The 13,750-nt window shown below is 45.0% G+C and overlaps 1 protein-coding gene across 1 annotated transcript in view; it reads right to left on the bottom strand.

Moving 5' to 3' along the window:
* Positions 1–13,750, bottom strand: part of FIBCD1 (fibrinogen C domain containing 1) — a gene marked incomplete at both ends in the record, with an annotated part of 41,101 nt that overhangs the window by 17,825 nt on the left and 9,526 nt on the right. The window contains 3 exons of the mRNA XM_081339501.1: positions 85–221; positions 1,009–1,168; positions 4,818–5,294. Coding sequence (XP_081195627.1) covers positions 85–221; positions 1,009–1,168; positions 4,818–5,294 — 774 coding nt within the window. The remainder of the gene's footprint in view (positions 1–84; positions 222–1,008; positions 1,169–4,817; positions 5,295–13,750) is intronic.

The following is a 13,750-nucleotide window of genomic DNA, read 5'->3' as shown; positions in this document are numbered from 1 at the left end:
TCCCTTGCTTGTCCCCCGTTTGATTTCCACCTTGAGGAAAGGTCAAGAGGCTTCAGTTTGGGGGAAGAAGAGACCCCCCCTTACCGTCCATCCTCCACCATCTGTGGTCATGTCACAGTGAACCTGGAACCCCTCGGGGTAGTGAGTGGGGAAGATGGAGAAGACCCCGTCCCCTTGTTGTCCACCGGCATAGACGTCAAAGCAATCCCGAGGCCTTGAGCCTGTAGCGAGAGATGGCATAAAAGGATAATTTGATGAGAAGAATGGGGGAAACGAAGCAGGCAGGAAGGTTAATTAATAGCCTAATTAGAACTTCACTGAACTCTTAAGGGAGGGGGGGGGCTCCCTTCTCAGCGGTAGTCATTTATTGCTAAATTGTCTTTTCTTCCCCTGGTTTCCAGTCCCTGGATGAACTTTGAAGGCTCCATTTGGGGGTCAGATTGAGACCAGGGATGATAGCTCAGACTGGATGGAGGACAGGGAAAGGCATTTCTCCCTCAGCTTTGCCAGACCACAAAAACGTGCATTTCGGTCCTCCTGGCTAACCATGGACCTCCTACAGGAAGGTGGAAGGTTTTGGAGAAACGTTCATTGAGGCATGGAGGAAAAAGTCAGCCCAGATTTGATCCTGAAAGCAAAAGTAACGGCTCCATTTTAAGACGAGAGACATTTTAAGATGAGGAAATGTTTCTGAGAGGAGAGAATATTTGTAGCTCAGGGATGAACTGTGGGGTCCTTGGTGCTCTCTGAGCTTGGCTGGTTTCTTGCAGACGTTTCATGACCCAGCTAGGGAACACCATTGGTGCTAGAAGGGAGTTGGGAGCGAGGAGGAGAAGGAGGAGAAAGGATTCACTTAACAACTGTGGCGAGAAAGAGCATAAGACGAGGCAAAACCCACTGAGCAACTGTCTGGCTACCGATGGAAATGCTGGGCTCAGCTGTGGCCCATAACTGGAGGACCGCCTGTACTGCTGGCTCAAGAAGGAGAAAGGGGGCAAGATGACCCACCGTTTGGACATCCTTTGGGCCGTGGGCCCCGAGACGGGATCCGCTGGAGGTCCGCCTTCATCCGTGGCCGGGCGAGGCTCCGCTCCTTTTGCAGCGTGTCCAGAATGTCGCTGACGGAGCTGACCAGCCGCGCTATGTGGGTCTGACTTTCGGAAAGCAGCTGCATAGAGAAGCATAAATCAAATAAGTCAACACAGAAAGCTTTTCCTGATCCTCCGCGGCTTTTCGTTTTCTTGTTTCGAAAGGCCCTAAACACCCCCTTTGTTTACCACTAGTCCTCGACTTACAATCAAAATGGAGCCCAAAATTTCTGGGGCTGAGCAAGAACAGTTGCTAAGTGAGCTGCAGTCATTAAGTGAATCCCTGCGGTTGATAAGTGAGTCACACGGTCGTTAAGGGAATCCAGCTTCCCCCATTGACTTTGCTTGTCAGAAGGTCGCAAAAGGGGATCACGTGACCCCGGGATGTGGCAACCATCATAAGTACATGCCAGTTGCCAAGCCTCTGGATTTTGATCACCTGACCAGGGGGATGCCGCAACGGTCGTTAAGTGTGAAAAAAGGTCTTTTTTCAGTGCTGTTGCAAGTCTGAACGGTCACTAAAAAATAGTCATAAGTCGAGGACTGCCTGTATTGAATTTTTCCATTGACAAATTAGAAGGCCATTCATTTATTTCACCAGGAAGGAAAAGAAAAAAAAAGAATTTGTTGAGCCGAGCGGATGCCATGTGTGTCTTTTTTTACAATGGGAAGAAAATCCAAATATAATAATTAATGATTCCTCCCCCCAGTTTATTTGAAAGCTCAGACGTGACCCCTCCACTCAGAAAATTGCTAGTTTCTTCTGCAGGCTGCACCCCACAACTGAAAAACTAGGGGTCATTTCCATCAATGTCTTAATTCGGTCAATGTATTGATCTGACCTTTGGATTAAACTTACGATTTTTAAGGTGGGTGGTTTTTATAGTTCACCAGCCGGTGTAACCAATATTTCTAATTTCACACCCCTGCCGGCTAGGAAGCAAAGATCCTCTTGACTTGTCAAATACAGCAGGCAGATATTTATCACAATTGTGGTGAATCATGCTTGCCAATAGTATATGAGCCCTGCCACTGACTATGGGCTCTTTTTTTGCAAAAGATAAATTATTTTGATTTCTGCTCAGAAGAATAAATGGCTTCAAAAGAACAGCAGTCAGAAAGTTGCTGGGGAACATTTTAGCCTTCTAGGATTTGAGGTTCGTGATTGAAAATCGACATCAATGCACAAAGCAAAACTCTAAACAAGCACGAAACGTCCAAATTTGCAAATTAGTGGGGGGAAAAATATTGTTTTCTTTGTCTTTCAGGGGCCAATGAAAATCTCCCCAAATGTATTTGAGCAATGCAAGTGAAACCTATGGTTGAATATTCGAGATTGCTGTAACATTGAAGTCCGAGCATTGGCTTATGTTTGTGCCAAAAAAGAAGAGTCTCAGATTTAAGTTCCAGATGTCCCAGAAACAGGTAAAATCTGAAGAATGTTGGCTGTTATTAAGTACAGGAAGTCCTCCGCTATACAAGAGTTCATTTAGTGACCAAGAAAAAGCAAAAAAAAAAGCCCAGTTGCCTCTTGAAAAAGCACCTTTGGGACAGCCCTGACCTGAATGACAAGGAATCTCCACAGACATTTGAAAAATGGGGCAAAAATAAGCATACTGACCCTCCCCCCGGAGAAGGAGTGGAATAGATAAAGCATAGAGGGCGACTGTTAAATAATAATGAATGAGGATTAAAAATACAAGCCAGCATTTAATTTATCCAGTCTCCTGTTCTTGGAGATCAGGGCTTATAACCCCATTTCCCCCCCCCCCGCCCCCCCAGCTGTCAAAAATGTCTTAAAAGGAACACATGGAACCCTGACAAAAATCTATATTAATTTTTGTTTTATGGACAGTTATATTTAATTAAAAACCAATACAGGGCCCACAATGACTTCCCAATCTCGCAGTTAATTATTTCCCCTTCTGTCACACTATCCCTGGAATGGAGGTCTCAGAGAAAAGTTCCCCACATTTTTGTAGATCACAGGGTCCTCAAACTTCATGTGGCACTTACTGTGGTTTTTATTTTCTTTGGGGGTTTAGCTTTGTTGAGTTTAGTTGTTTCCCCGTGACTTACAACCACAACTGAGCACAACACAACAATTTCTGTTGTTAAGTGAGGCAATTGTTAAATGAGTTTTGCCCCGTTTTGCCCCATTTTTTTTTGGTCATTAAATGCCTGGTCATAAATCAAAGACTACCTGATGTGGGGGGGGAAAAGTTTTATATCCATCTCCTTCCATTTCTTGGTGACTTAGTCGAGTTCTGTCTGCGGAATTTTCTTAGCGACAAAACAAGCAATTTGCTTCCTTTTGTGAGGCTCAGCGCTAAGCAGGATCCAGCCTGCTTATCAATTGGAGAGGAGACCACTGGGAAACCCTCATTCAAAGAAACATCAGAGAAGGTTACAGCAAGTGATTTCCAAGTAGCTATGAAAATTCCACGGATGTGGCCATCCTATCCACAATAACCTAACCCCGTTTTCCATTCTTGAAAAATCCGTTGGAGAATTTATCCCACTTCTGAGAGAAATCTGAAGACGTCCCCCACCCAATTTCCCCAGCCACAGTTTTGCATGTTTGAAAAGCTGTTGAGGCTGAGTGCTGATCGTGTTTCTTTTATCTTTCTCTCCTAGACTTCGCATCCTGCTTCTAAAGAAAATGTTGCAACGCAGTTAAGGAGAAAAGAACTTGTTGTGGTAAAGAAAGCTTGGTTATATATCAAAAAAAGAACAATCTCGGCTGCCCTGTTGGGTCCTGTGCCTGCTGTTTTCAAAAATTACCCAATTTCCAGTGGAAAGAAGACCGAGTGAGGTAGGATTCTGGAATTCTGTAATAACCAGTTGATGTAGCTTTGCAGATTTTGCATGCAAGGCCACCTGAGAGTCAGCATCGGCTAGATTTGCCAAGGGCCTCACAAAATTAAAAAAGGATATACACACCCCATTATGTACACACTGCAGTTGTGCTCTTGAAAAGGCAAGCTGACAATGGCAAGAAGCTAAAGTAGGCACTTTGCATTTCATCTCAAAAAAATAAAAATAAAAATCTGCAATTCAGAATAGAATATTGCCCTTGAAAAACATAACAACTTGGTAAAAGATTAATTAGCACTTTAAATTGTGTCTGGTATTTAATCTTGTCTGGAAAAATTGCCATAAAATGGGAACATCCTCCAAATATCCATGGCTCTGACCAAGATTGTTTAAAGATGGTCTGAAGCTGGTTTGAGAACTTATAGTTTAAGAGGGAGGGGCAAATCCAGCTTCCCCATTGACTTTGCTCATCAGAAGTTCCCAAAAGGTGAAACCACGACCCTTGGGCACTGCGACCGTCATAAATATGAGTCAGTAGCCTCTGCATTTTGATCACGTGACCAGGGGGACGCTGCAACGGCCGTAAGTCTGGAAAACGGTTGTAAGTCGTTTGTTTCAGTGCCGCTGTAACTTTGAATGGTCATTAAGTGAACTGTTGTAAGTTGAGCACTTCTGGGCGTGCCTCTTGTCTGGACTACCTCACAAGGCTGGCGGTAGCTCTTTCGCTTTGAACCCAAAGTGTCAATCTAGCCCAGGGGTCTTCAAACTTGGGCCCTTTTATGACTTGTGGACTTCTGGCTGAGGAATTCTGGGAGTTGAAGTCCACAAGTCATAAAAGGGCCAAGCTTGAAGACCCCTGAGCTAGCCCTTTGAGCAAGTCTCACCTCCAAGCATTTTGAGTCTTGGACTCACCTGTATGAGCCGCCCTTGCTCGTTCTGGAGGGCGCTCAGCTCCTGCCCGAGGGCGCCGTGACCCTTCTTCAAATTCTCACAGTCCATTCGGAGCTGGGTGGTGTGAGAGAGCAGCTTGGAGACCTCGTCCGAGAGGCCCACCAGCAAGGCTCGGTCCTGCCCCGCGGAGGACTTGGTCTCGGCCTCATGGTCCGTCACGACTCGCAAGAGGGATGTTTGCAGGCTCTCCAAGCGGACGAAGCTGTTGGCTTGGCTCGGACAGTTGGGGTCAATGAAGATGTTGATGCGGGAACTGTCAGCTTTCTCAATGGTGACCAAAGCGTTGGTATCGTCCGGATTGGTGGTGATGATGGGCGGGGATTCGGTGACCGGGGTGTGGTAGTGGTTCATGAAGAGGATGGCAGCGGTGACGGTCACAGCTAAGAGGATCACCACGGAGAGGAGAACGGTGCAGAGAATATAGCCACAATTCACTCTCTAGGATCAGACAGAAGGTGGAGAGGTCATTTCGGAAGCCCACCATGATGTCCCATGGAGAAACCCAACCCAGTCCTTCCAACCCTGTGATTCTAGTTTCTAGGTTCAATCTTGCATGACCTCAAAAAACTCAACAGAACTGGACTGAAACCCTGTGTTTATCCATTTAACAAATTTATATGGCTCATTATAAAACTCTAACAGGTGATTCCCAGTGGATTACAAGTAATAAAAAAAATTCACATGAGACCCCCCCCAAAATTCCATCCCATACCACGCTGGCAGCAACACAGTCACGTCAACCACGTGGTTGACTCCAGCTCCATTCGTAGTCCCCAAGACTGAGGGGAGGGGGTGACTGGCCCAAAGTCACCCAGATGGCTTTCGTACCTGAGGCACGACTAGAACTCACCACCTCCTGGTGATTGGCCAGAGTCACCAAGCCAGCTTCTTGCCTAAGAGAGGACTAGAATTCACCACCTCCTGCTTTCTAACCTGGTGCCTAAATGACCAAACTGATTCTGAGTAATGCGCCGTAAAGAGCAGATTTTTAAAATCTGTCCTGTAAAGAAGCGGGCAGGCCAGGCAGGTGTTTTGCAATGCAGTGGCCCCTGGATAGAAGCTTACTCGTGCTTTCCCAAACAGATTTCTCTGTGTTTCAAAGGAAAATACTGCAACACAATGGAGGAACCTTATGTGGCTGTTGTGATATCGCTCTCCCCAAAGAGGCAACGCATGAGCTGAGAATAAATGGAGAGCCCAGATTAGCATTTGTTTTGCACATGCTCCTTTGTACTTAGCCAGGGAAATTTAGGAATCATAATTACTCAGCTCAGTGGAGAAAGAACAGATGATCAGGTGAGCTTGTGGGCAGCTTCTAGGTTCAGCTCTTGGTTTTGATGGGATGTTTTTTCTTAAATCCTTACAAATTTGGAAGGTGCTCAGTTAGACCTTGCAAGGTCACTAAAAAATGAATGGAGTACCCCCAACTTCTAGAGGCAAGTCGTTCCACTGGTTAATTGTTCTAACTATCAGGAAATTTTTCCTTAGTTCTCGGTTGCTTTTCTCCTTGATAAGTTTAGATCCATTACTGCTATCATCTCTCCCTCCCTTCCTCCCTCCGTCCCTATCTTCCTCCCTCCCTCCATGTCTTTTATCCATCCATCCATGTCTTCTATCATCTCTCTGTCTGGCCAACCATCTCTCTCTGTGTATCTCTCTCTCTCTCTCTCTCTCTCTCTCTCTCTCTCTCTCTCTCTCTCTCTCTCTCTCTCTCTCTCTCTCTCTCTCTCTCTCTCTCTCTGTCTATTTATCACCTCTTTCTAGGTTTTTTTCTTTTTTAATCCTACTCCAGTTTAATGCCATAACATTTTGTGGAGATCTGCCACCAAGTATTAAAAAGGCAAACCCTGCTTAGCTTTCAAATGCAAAGTTATTAAGATGGTTGAGAAGCCAATACATCTGCAAGCCAACACAGGAAAGAAGATGATGATTAATTAAACGTATGTGCCATCCAACTCCCAATGTCTAAAATGAGTCTTTTTTAAAATAAAAAAAACAACAATCCAGAAAACAGAAGTGTAGAAGAAAATAATGGATAAAAATAAATAAATAATATCCTCACAAATTAACTAATGCATTATGAAATTGCGGTGCCAAAAATAGAAAAAAAAACTGTCCACCCAACGAACGTACAGGGGAAAAAAAAACCTTAAAAACCAACCTAATTAACATAAACCACCCAATTATGCCCACATTCATTTCATCATGTAATAACAACATATCAAACTGTACATCAAAGTTTATTTACTCTTGAAAAATATTATGAAATCTGTGCCCAAGGGAAAGGATGGTGTCATTTTTATTATTAGTAGTAGTAGGAAAAGAAGTCGCCTTTTCAAAAATGGGTAAATGACATATTTGGTGGATCTGTTCTTTGATATCTGGGATCACAGTACTTTTCCAATCCCTGACTATAATTCCCTTGGCTGTTCCCCATAAATGATATTACCAATACTCAGAAATGGTCAGATTGCACAGTTTGCGGATATACAGGCAGTTCTGGGCTATCAGCCGCAATTGAACCCCGAATTTATGTTACTAAGTGAGACAGCTGTTAACTGAGTTTTGCCCCATTTTACGACCTTTCTCGCCATAGTGGTTAAGTGAATCACTGCCCTTCTTCAGTTAGTAACACGGTTGTTAAGTGGATCCGGTTTCCCCATTGACTTTGCTTGTCAACAAAACTGGTTTTGTTCCAGCTGCATTCTCATATTCAGACCTAATAAGATTTTTTTTTAAAAAAAAAATTCAGGCATGGTGATTAAAGCCGGAGGGTTAGGAGAATGGAGAGAAGTGACTGATAGAGGCAACAGTGTTTGATTTGTGTTTGAATAAGTCCATTTGTCATTCACACTGTGCAAATGGGGAAAAAACTAGGTCTATATTTGGGGTGTGCATTTGCAGCTATGTCCTTCGGTAGATTAAAAGATCTCGATTGAGTTATGTCTGGATTATCCCCAATTAATTATGTTCTAATTCTTATTTCGGTTATTTGCTAGCGATTGTTCTCTCTCTCTCTCTCTCTCTCTCTCTCTCTCTCTCTCTCTCTCTCTCTCTCTCTCTCTCTCTCTCTCTCTCTCTCTCTCTCTCTCTCTCTCTCTCTCTCCATTCTGAATGTTTATGGCATTGCATTCCCTTTTATTCTACATTTAATTCCTTGCTTTTATGTTTCCCCAAATCGAAAAACACCTAGAATTGTTCAGCACGTTGGGTGATGGTATAAATCTAATAAACGAATCAATAAACGGATAAGGAAATGAATAAATTCCTCTATGCACAGCTGCCTTTCCTAACAGAGGTGGTTTGTGGGGTCCTCGATCCTTTTTAAGCTTGTTTTCTCGCAGACGTTTGATTATCCAACTAGATAACACCATCAGTACTACAAGGGAGTGGGGTTTGCAAAGAGGAATTGGGGGAGGAGGAGGAGGAGGAGGACTGTGGGGTCTTTGATGCTCTCTGAGCTTGCTTCTTTTCTTGCAGACATTTTATTACCCAACCCAACCAGGTAACATCATCAGTGCTGTGAGTGTGGGGTTTGATCCCTATTTATATACAATTGCTCTGAGCCTGGTTGTTTTCTTGCAAGTATCAGCACCAGTACATTTGATCAATGGGCAAATAAGAGCAAATAAGGTGAGATTATTTCTGTCTTCCAGTAGCTGAGGGGCTGCCCCAATAAAGAGGAGGGGGGGTTCAACCTATTCTCCAAAGTGCTGGCAGCAGGACAAGAAACAACAGATGGAAACTAATCAAGGAGAGAAGCAACCTGGAACTAAGGAGAAATTTCCTGACCCAGAAGGTTGTTTCCTTCCTGAAACATTTTTGAGAACATCCTTTGGGTTGTTCTTGATCTCTGGGCTGAACTCACCACTTTGTTTGTCTCCTGCTGAACTTCCACCGTAGACGTGGGGTGCTGGCTGGAAGGAAGACTTCTGTGACCCTCGCAACTCTGAAGGAAGATGGAAGAGCGATAGATGGTTCTGCAACCCAGCAGGATAGTAAATGCACTTGATTTACAACTTCTTATCAAGCTGGGAAAGTGCTGGTTATAGCTGAGAGCACCACAGCAGATGAACTTGTGGTCCGTCTTGAGAAACAGCAATCAGTCAACCTCTGCTCTCCCCACAGATTGAAACTTTGGGCATTGCGCTATCACAACTCCCATAATTTCTTGTGAGGATGAACAATCGAAGTTGCAGTCCAACGTACCTCGAGAAGAACAGGTTGAGCTCAAGTAGCTCCTAGAAAGGCAGTTTAGGGCAAACGGGCACACGCTGATTACGTGCACATGACCTGTCCTATATATGTGAGTATATACAGGGAGTCCTCGACTTATGATCACAAGTGAGCCAAAAAATTACGTTGTTAAGCGAGACATTTGTTAAGTGAGTTTTGCCCCATTTTTACAACCTTTCTTCACACCGTTCTCAACTCAATCATTGCAGGTGTTTAGTCACACGAACCTGACTTTTTCTGGTCAGAAGGTCGCAAAAGGGGATCACATGACCCTTGGACTCTGCAACCGACATAACTCTGAGTCAGTTGCCAAGTGGCCGAATTTTGATCACGTGACCATGGGGGATGCTGCAACAGCCGTAGATCTGAAAAAACGGTCGCAAGTCACTTTTTTCAGTGCTGTGGCAAGTTCGAATGGTCACTCAATGAACAAAGTCTACCTTGAATGGTTTTATATCCACGTCATCGGTTAGGTCTTTCAAACAGGAAAGGTCCTTTTGGACGGTAGTTGTGCACTTATATTGTGGCATGCTTTTCCAGCTTGTGTACAACGCATCTCAACCAATGAAGCTTTTTCTTTGAGGATGAAGTGTTAATTGCGATGCTTTGGAAGTGTGGTAGCAATCAAAGCATCTGGTATTTCCTTCAGAACAACGGCAGCGTTACACCGCTGCAAGCTTTGTGCCGGCTCCGAGGTGGAGGCAAGCTTGCTCTGCTTTTCCAAAAGGGACGGGCCCAATTCCGCCCCCCTCCCCTCCATTCTCAGTTCAGGATGACTTTAAAGAGACTTTATCGCCTCAGAACGAGAGGCGATTAACATTCCTTCTGTTCGGCATTAACAATCAGAGGGAATTGCAGTGGCTGTGCCGAATTGGGCAGAAAGAGCTGGCCGTTCTTCTTTCCCATAGATAATGGCTTCTTTCTTTATGATGCGTGATGCCAAGAAGCCACGAGTGGGCTTTTGGCTTTGACATGAAAGAAACAAACACGGCCAATGCAAAAGAACAATGGGGGATTTTTTTTGTTCCTCTCTGAAGACCAAACATCTGAATATAAAACACTTTGCAGCAGTGTGGGGCAGCAGCCAAAAAAGCCAACGCAAGCCTAGGTTGCATTAACAGAGGGACAGAACCAAGATCACAAAGGGGTGCTAGTAGCTCTTCGTAAAGCCTTTGGTAAGGCCACGCTTGGAATGCTGCATCCAGTTTTGCTCGCCACAATATAGAAAAGACGTTGAGACTCCAGAAAGAGTGCAGAGAAGAGCAAGGAAGATGATTACGGGTCTGGAGGCTAAAAGGTACGAAGGACGGTTGCAGGAATTGGGTTTGTCTAGTCTAAGGAAAAGAAGGGAGAGGGCTGACATAATAGAAGTCTTCCAATATTTGAGGGGCTACCACAAAGAGGGGAGGGGGCAACCTATTTTCCAAAGCACCAGAAAGCAAGACAAGAACCAACGGATGGAAACTAATCAAGGAGAGAAGCAACCTGGAACTAAGGAGGAATTTCTGGAGAAATGCTATAGGGTAAACTGCTTGAGCCGGGGGTTGGACTAGAAGACCTCCAAGGTCCCTTCCAACTCGGGTTATTCTGTTCTGCTCTGTTTTTAGCACCTTCGACAAGCGTAGTCGCTTCCCCTTGAGTTCTCTGCAGTTTGGGGTGTCTCAAATCAGGACCGCCGTGTTCCTTCCCTCTGTTTTCTATCGTTCAGCTTCTTCCTTCCATCTGGCTATTCATTTTTCCTTGTCCATGCTCCGGAGAGGCTGGGATGTTTTCTGATTTTCAGTGCAGCTGTCAGAAGGGACCGTGGCCTAGAAGAGGAGGCTGCGTCTTGCGAAGTTGCGACTAAAGACCGGTTTCTCTCTGGGAAAAGGATCCTTGGTGGAGCAGTGGGCTAATGCCTCCTTAAGTAACGCCAGCTGCCTGCAATTAGTGCAGGTTCGCATCCCACCAGGCTCAAGGTTGACTCAGCCTTCCATCCTTCCCAGGTAGGTAAAATGAGGACCCAGATTGTTGGGGGCAATTAAGCTGACTTTGTAATAATGCCGCTGGGGGGGGGGGCAAAAGCCCTACTAAGCAGGCATATACATAGAATGAAGGCTATTGCTAAGCACACTGATTTGTGCTTCTTAGATTGTAAGCCGCCCTGAGTCTTCGGAGAAGGGCGGGATATAAATGGGATTTTTTTTTAAAAAATGGGGCAAATCCTTCCCCACTTCGCTACTTCTGGACCTTTTCTCCTCCTTTCCTTCCGTGGTTTTCCCCCTTCGTGCAAATCTGCTTCGACTGACGTCCTCCTTCCAGCCTTCCCTCTTTTCCACCCCCGCAACCATTTGCATTAAGATGACTTCAGCAATAAGCTCCTTAAGGAAAGGGGAAGGAGGGGAAGGAGGGGAAGCCAAAGGCTCCCACTGTCTCCCAGGTTGTGTCCTTGATGTGGGAAGTCGGCCACAGAAAAGGGACAGGCCATAGGCGCCCGGACCCTTGAGCTGAAGGGCCAGAGCTAAATTTTAATTTAGCTTCATGAAAACCCGTGGAAGGGAAGGACCTGGGTCTCTTCTCTAGGCGGGCGCTCTTAAAGCAGCCGATGTGCTGCACGGTGGTTTTTTTGCGACCTGTGCACTCCTCCCAACCAAAGATGCCAAGACTGATAACGGAGACATCTCTGAAGTTAAACCAATTATCTTCTGATCGTCTCTTCCTGGAGGTGGAAGAACCAGGAGCGGGGAAAACAGGACGTAGTAGGTTGGGTTGCCTGTCTAAGGCTGACATCAGCAATGCATCTGCAGTGAGATAAGCGAGGGAGACCTCGGTGCTCTCTGAACTGGGTGGTCCCCTTGCAGGCGTCTCATGACCCAAGTAGGGAACGCCATCAGTGCTAGGAAGGAGGGTGGCTTATGGAGTGGAGGAAAAGATAGTAATCAAGGAGAGAAGCTACCTGAAACTGAGAAGAAATTTCCTAACAGTGAGAACAATCAACCAGTGGAGCTCCTTGCCTCCAGAAGTTGTAGGTACTCCAACACTGGAGGCTTTTAAGAAGAGACTAGACAGCCGTTAGTCTGAAATGGTATGGGGTCCCCTGCTCGAGCAGGTGGTTGGACTAGAAGACCTCCAAGGTCCCTTCCAACTCTATTATTCAATGTTTTACGATTTGCGATCAATGATGGCTTCTTTCTAACCCGACATGAAGCCTTGGCTTCTGTAATACTAAACCCCAAGCAAAGAGAGCTCTTTGCTTTGTGCCAGCTGCAGGCCTAGTCTATAAATGAAGCTGTGGAATGCAAAAGGAAAAAAACACAACCCAATTATTTATTTGTGATCAGGAAGCATTGCATCACAGGGAAGATTAAAATTAGCCTGGGTGGGGAGCGGGCCTGGGATCTCGAAAGCCGTTTTGCTGTCATTTGGACGTAAACGATCAGCTATTAGAACTGATATGGCAGTCTATTTTCCCCGCCTGCCTGCCAGCTGTCGAGGTGCAAACTGTGCCCAAGTTACTGGCGGCTGATGACTTGCTTATGTTCTTTATCAGAACGCAAGCAGGGCTGAGATGTTTATGAGGAGATTATGGGATAGCTTGCCAAGAAGAACGGTGAAGTGCAAATTAGATCAAGATTAAGGTAGCGAGGGTTGAAAGCCATGCTCTCTCTTGCAAATATGGGCTGGGTGAACAAAAATGGAACATCGCAGAAAGGTGGACCGTTTGAGGCGTCTTTTTGGAAATGGTGCTGGTTATATTTGCTGCCTAGGTGAGGAAGAACGTAAAAATCAGTTGAATTTTGAGGTGGAGGAGAGAGACTTTGAGGTACTTGTGGACAAAAAAGGAGACTGGGTCAGAATGAGGATCAAGTATAAAAATGAGTCAAAGGTACAAAGCAATGAGAGTTTGGGGTTGGGTTGGGTTGAGTTGGGTTGGGTTGAGTTGGGTTGGGTTGGGTTGGGTTGGGTTGAGTTGGGTTGGGTTAATGAATGACTGAATGAGGAAGGAATGCAAGGCAAAGCTAGGAAGGAAGAGTGAATGGATCAAGAGGAAGGGGGAGGTGGGGAGAGCTGTGTAGTACAGATAGTCCTCGCCTTACCACAGTTCATTTAGTGACCCTTCAAAGTTACAACAGCACTGAAAAAAGTGACTTTTGACTATTTTTCACACTTACAACCATTGCAGCATCCCAGGGTCACCTGATCGATTTTTGTGATCCTCTGACATTCGAAGCCAATGGGGAAGGCAGATTCACTTAACAACCCTGTTACTAATTTAACAATTTCAGGGATTCACTTAACAAGGATGGCAATCGTGGTTGCATGTCAAGAACTATCTGTATTGAAGACATCCTGAATAAAAGGGAGAGGTAGCAAAAGACATTCATGAAGCAACGCCTGAACAAAGTAGAAATAGTTCCACTAGTTGATTGTTCTCACTGTCCGGAAATTTCTCCTTCGTTCTGGATTGGTTAGCCTGAGCCAATTTTGTTTTACTTTTTCATATCAATCAAGGAGATATTAGTTTCCTTTTTCGATGCAACTATGGTGGATTTTTTTTTAATTTCCCAATTTACATTTGAATATCCCTTCATTTGCATTGCAACACCCATATGCCCAAATCCTCGACTTGCAATTGACTTGTAATTCAATGGTTTACGATTCAGACCAATACAAATGCA

Source organism: Vipera berus, assembly GCF_964194415.1.
Source record: "Vipera berus genome assembly, chromosome: 15".
Lineage (NCBI taxonomy): Eukaryota > Metazoa > Chordata > Lepidosauria > Squamata > Viperidae > Vipera > Vipera berus.
This window is presented reverse-complemented; position numbering and strand designations above follow the sequence as displayed.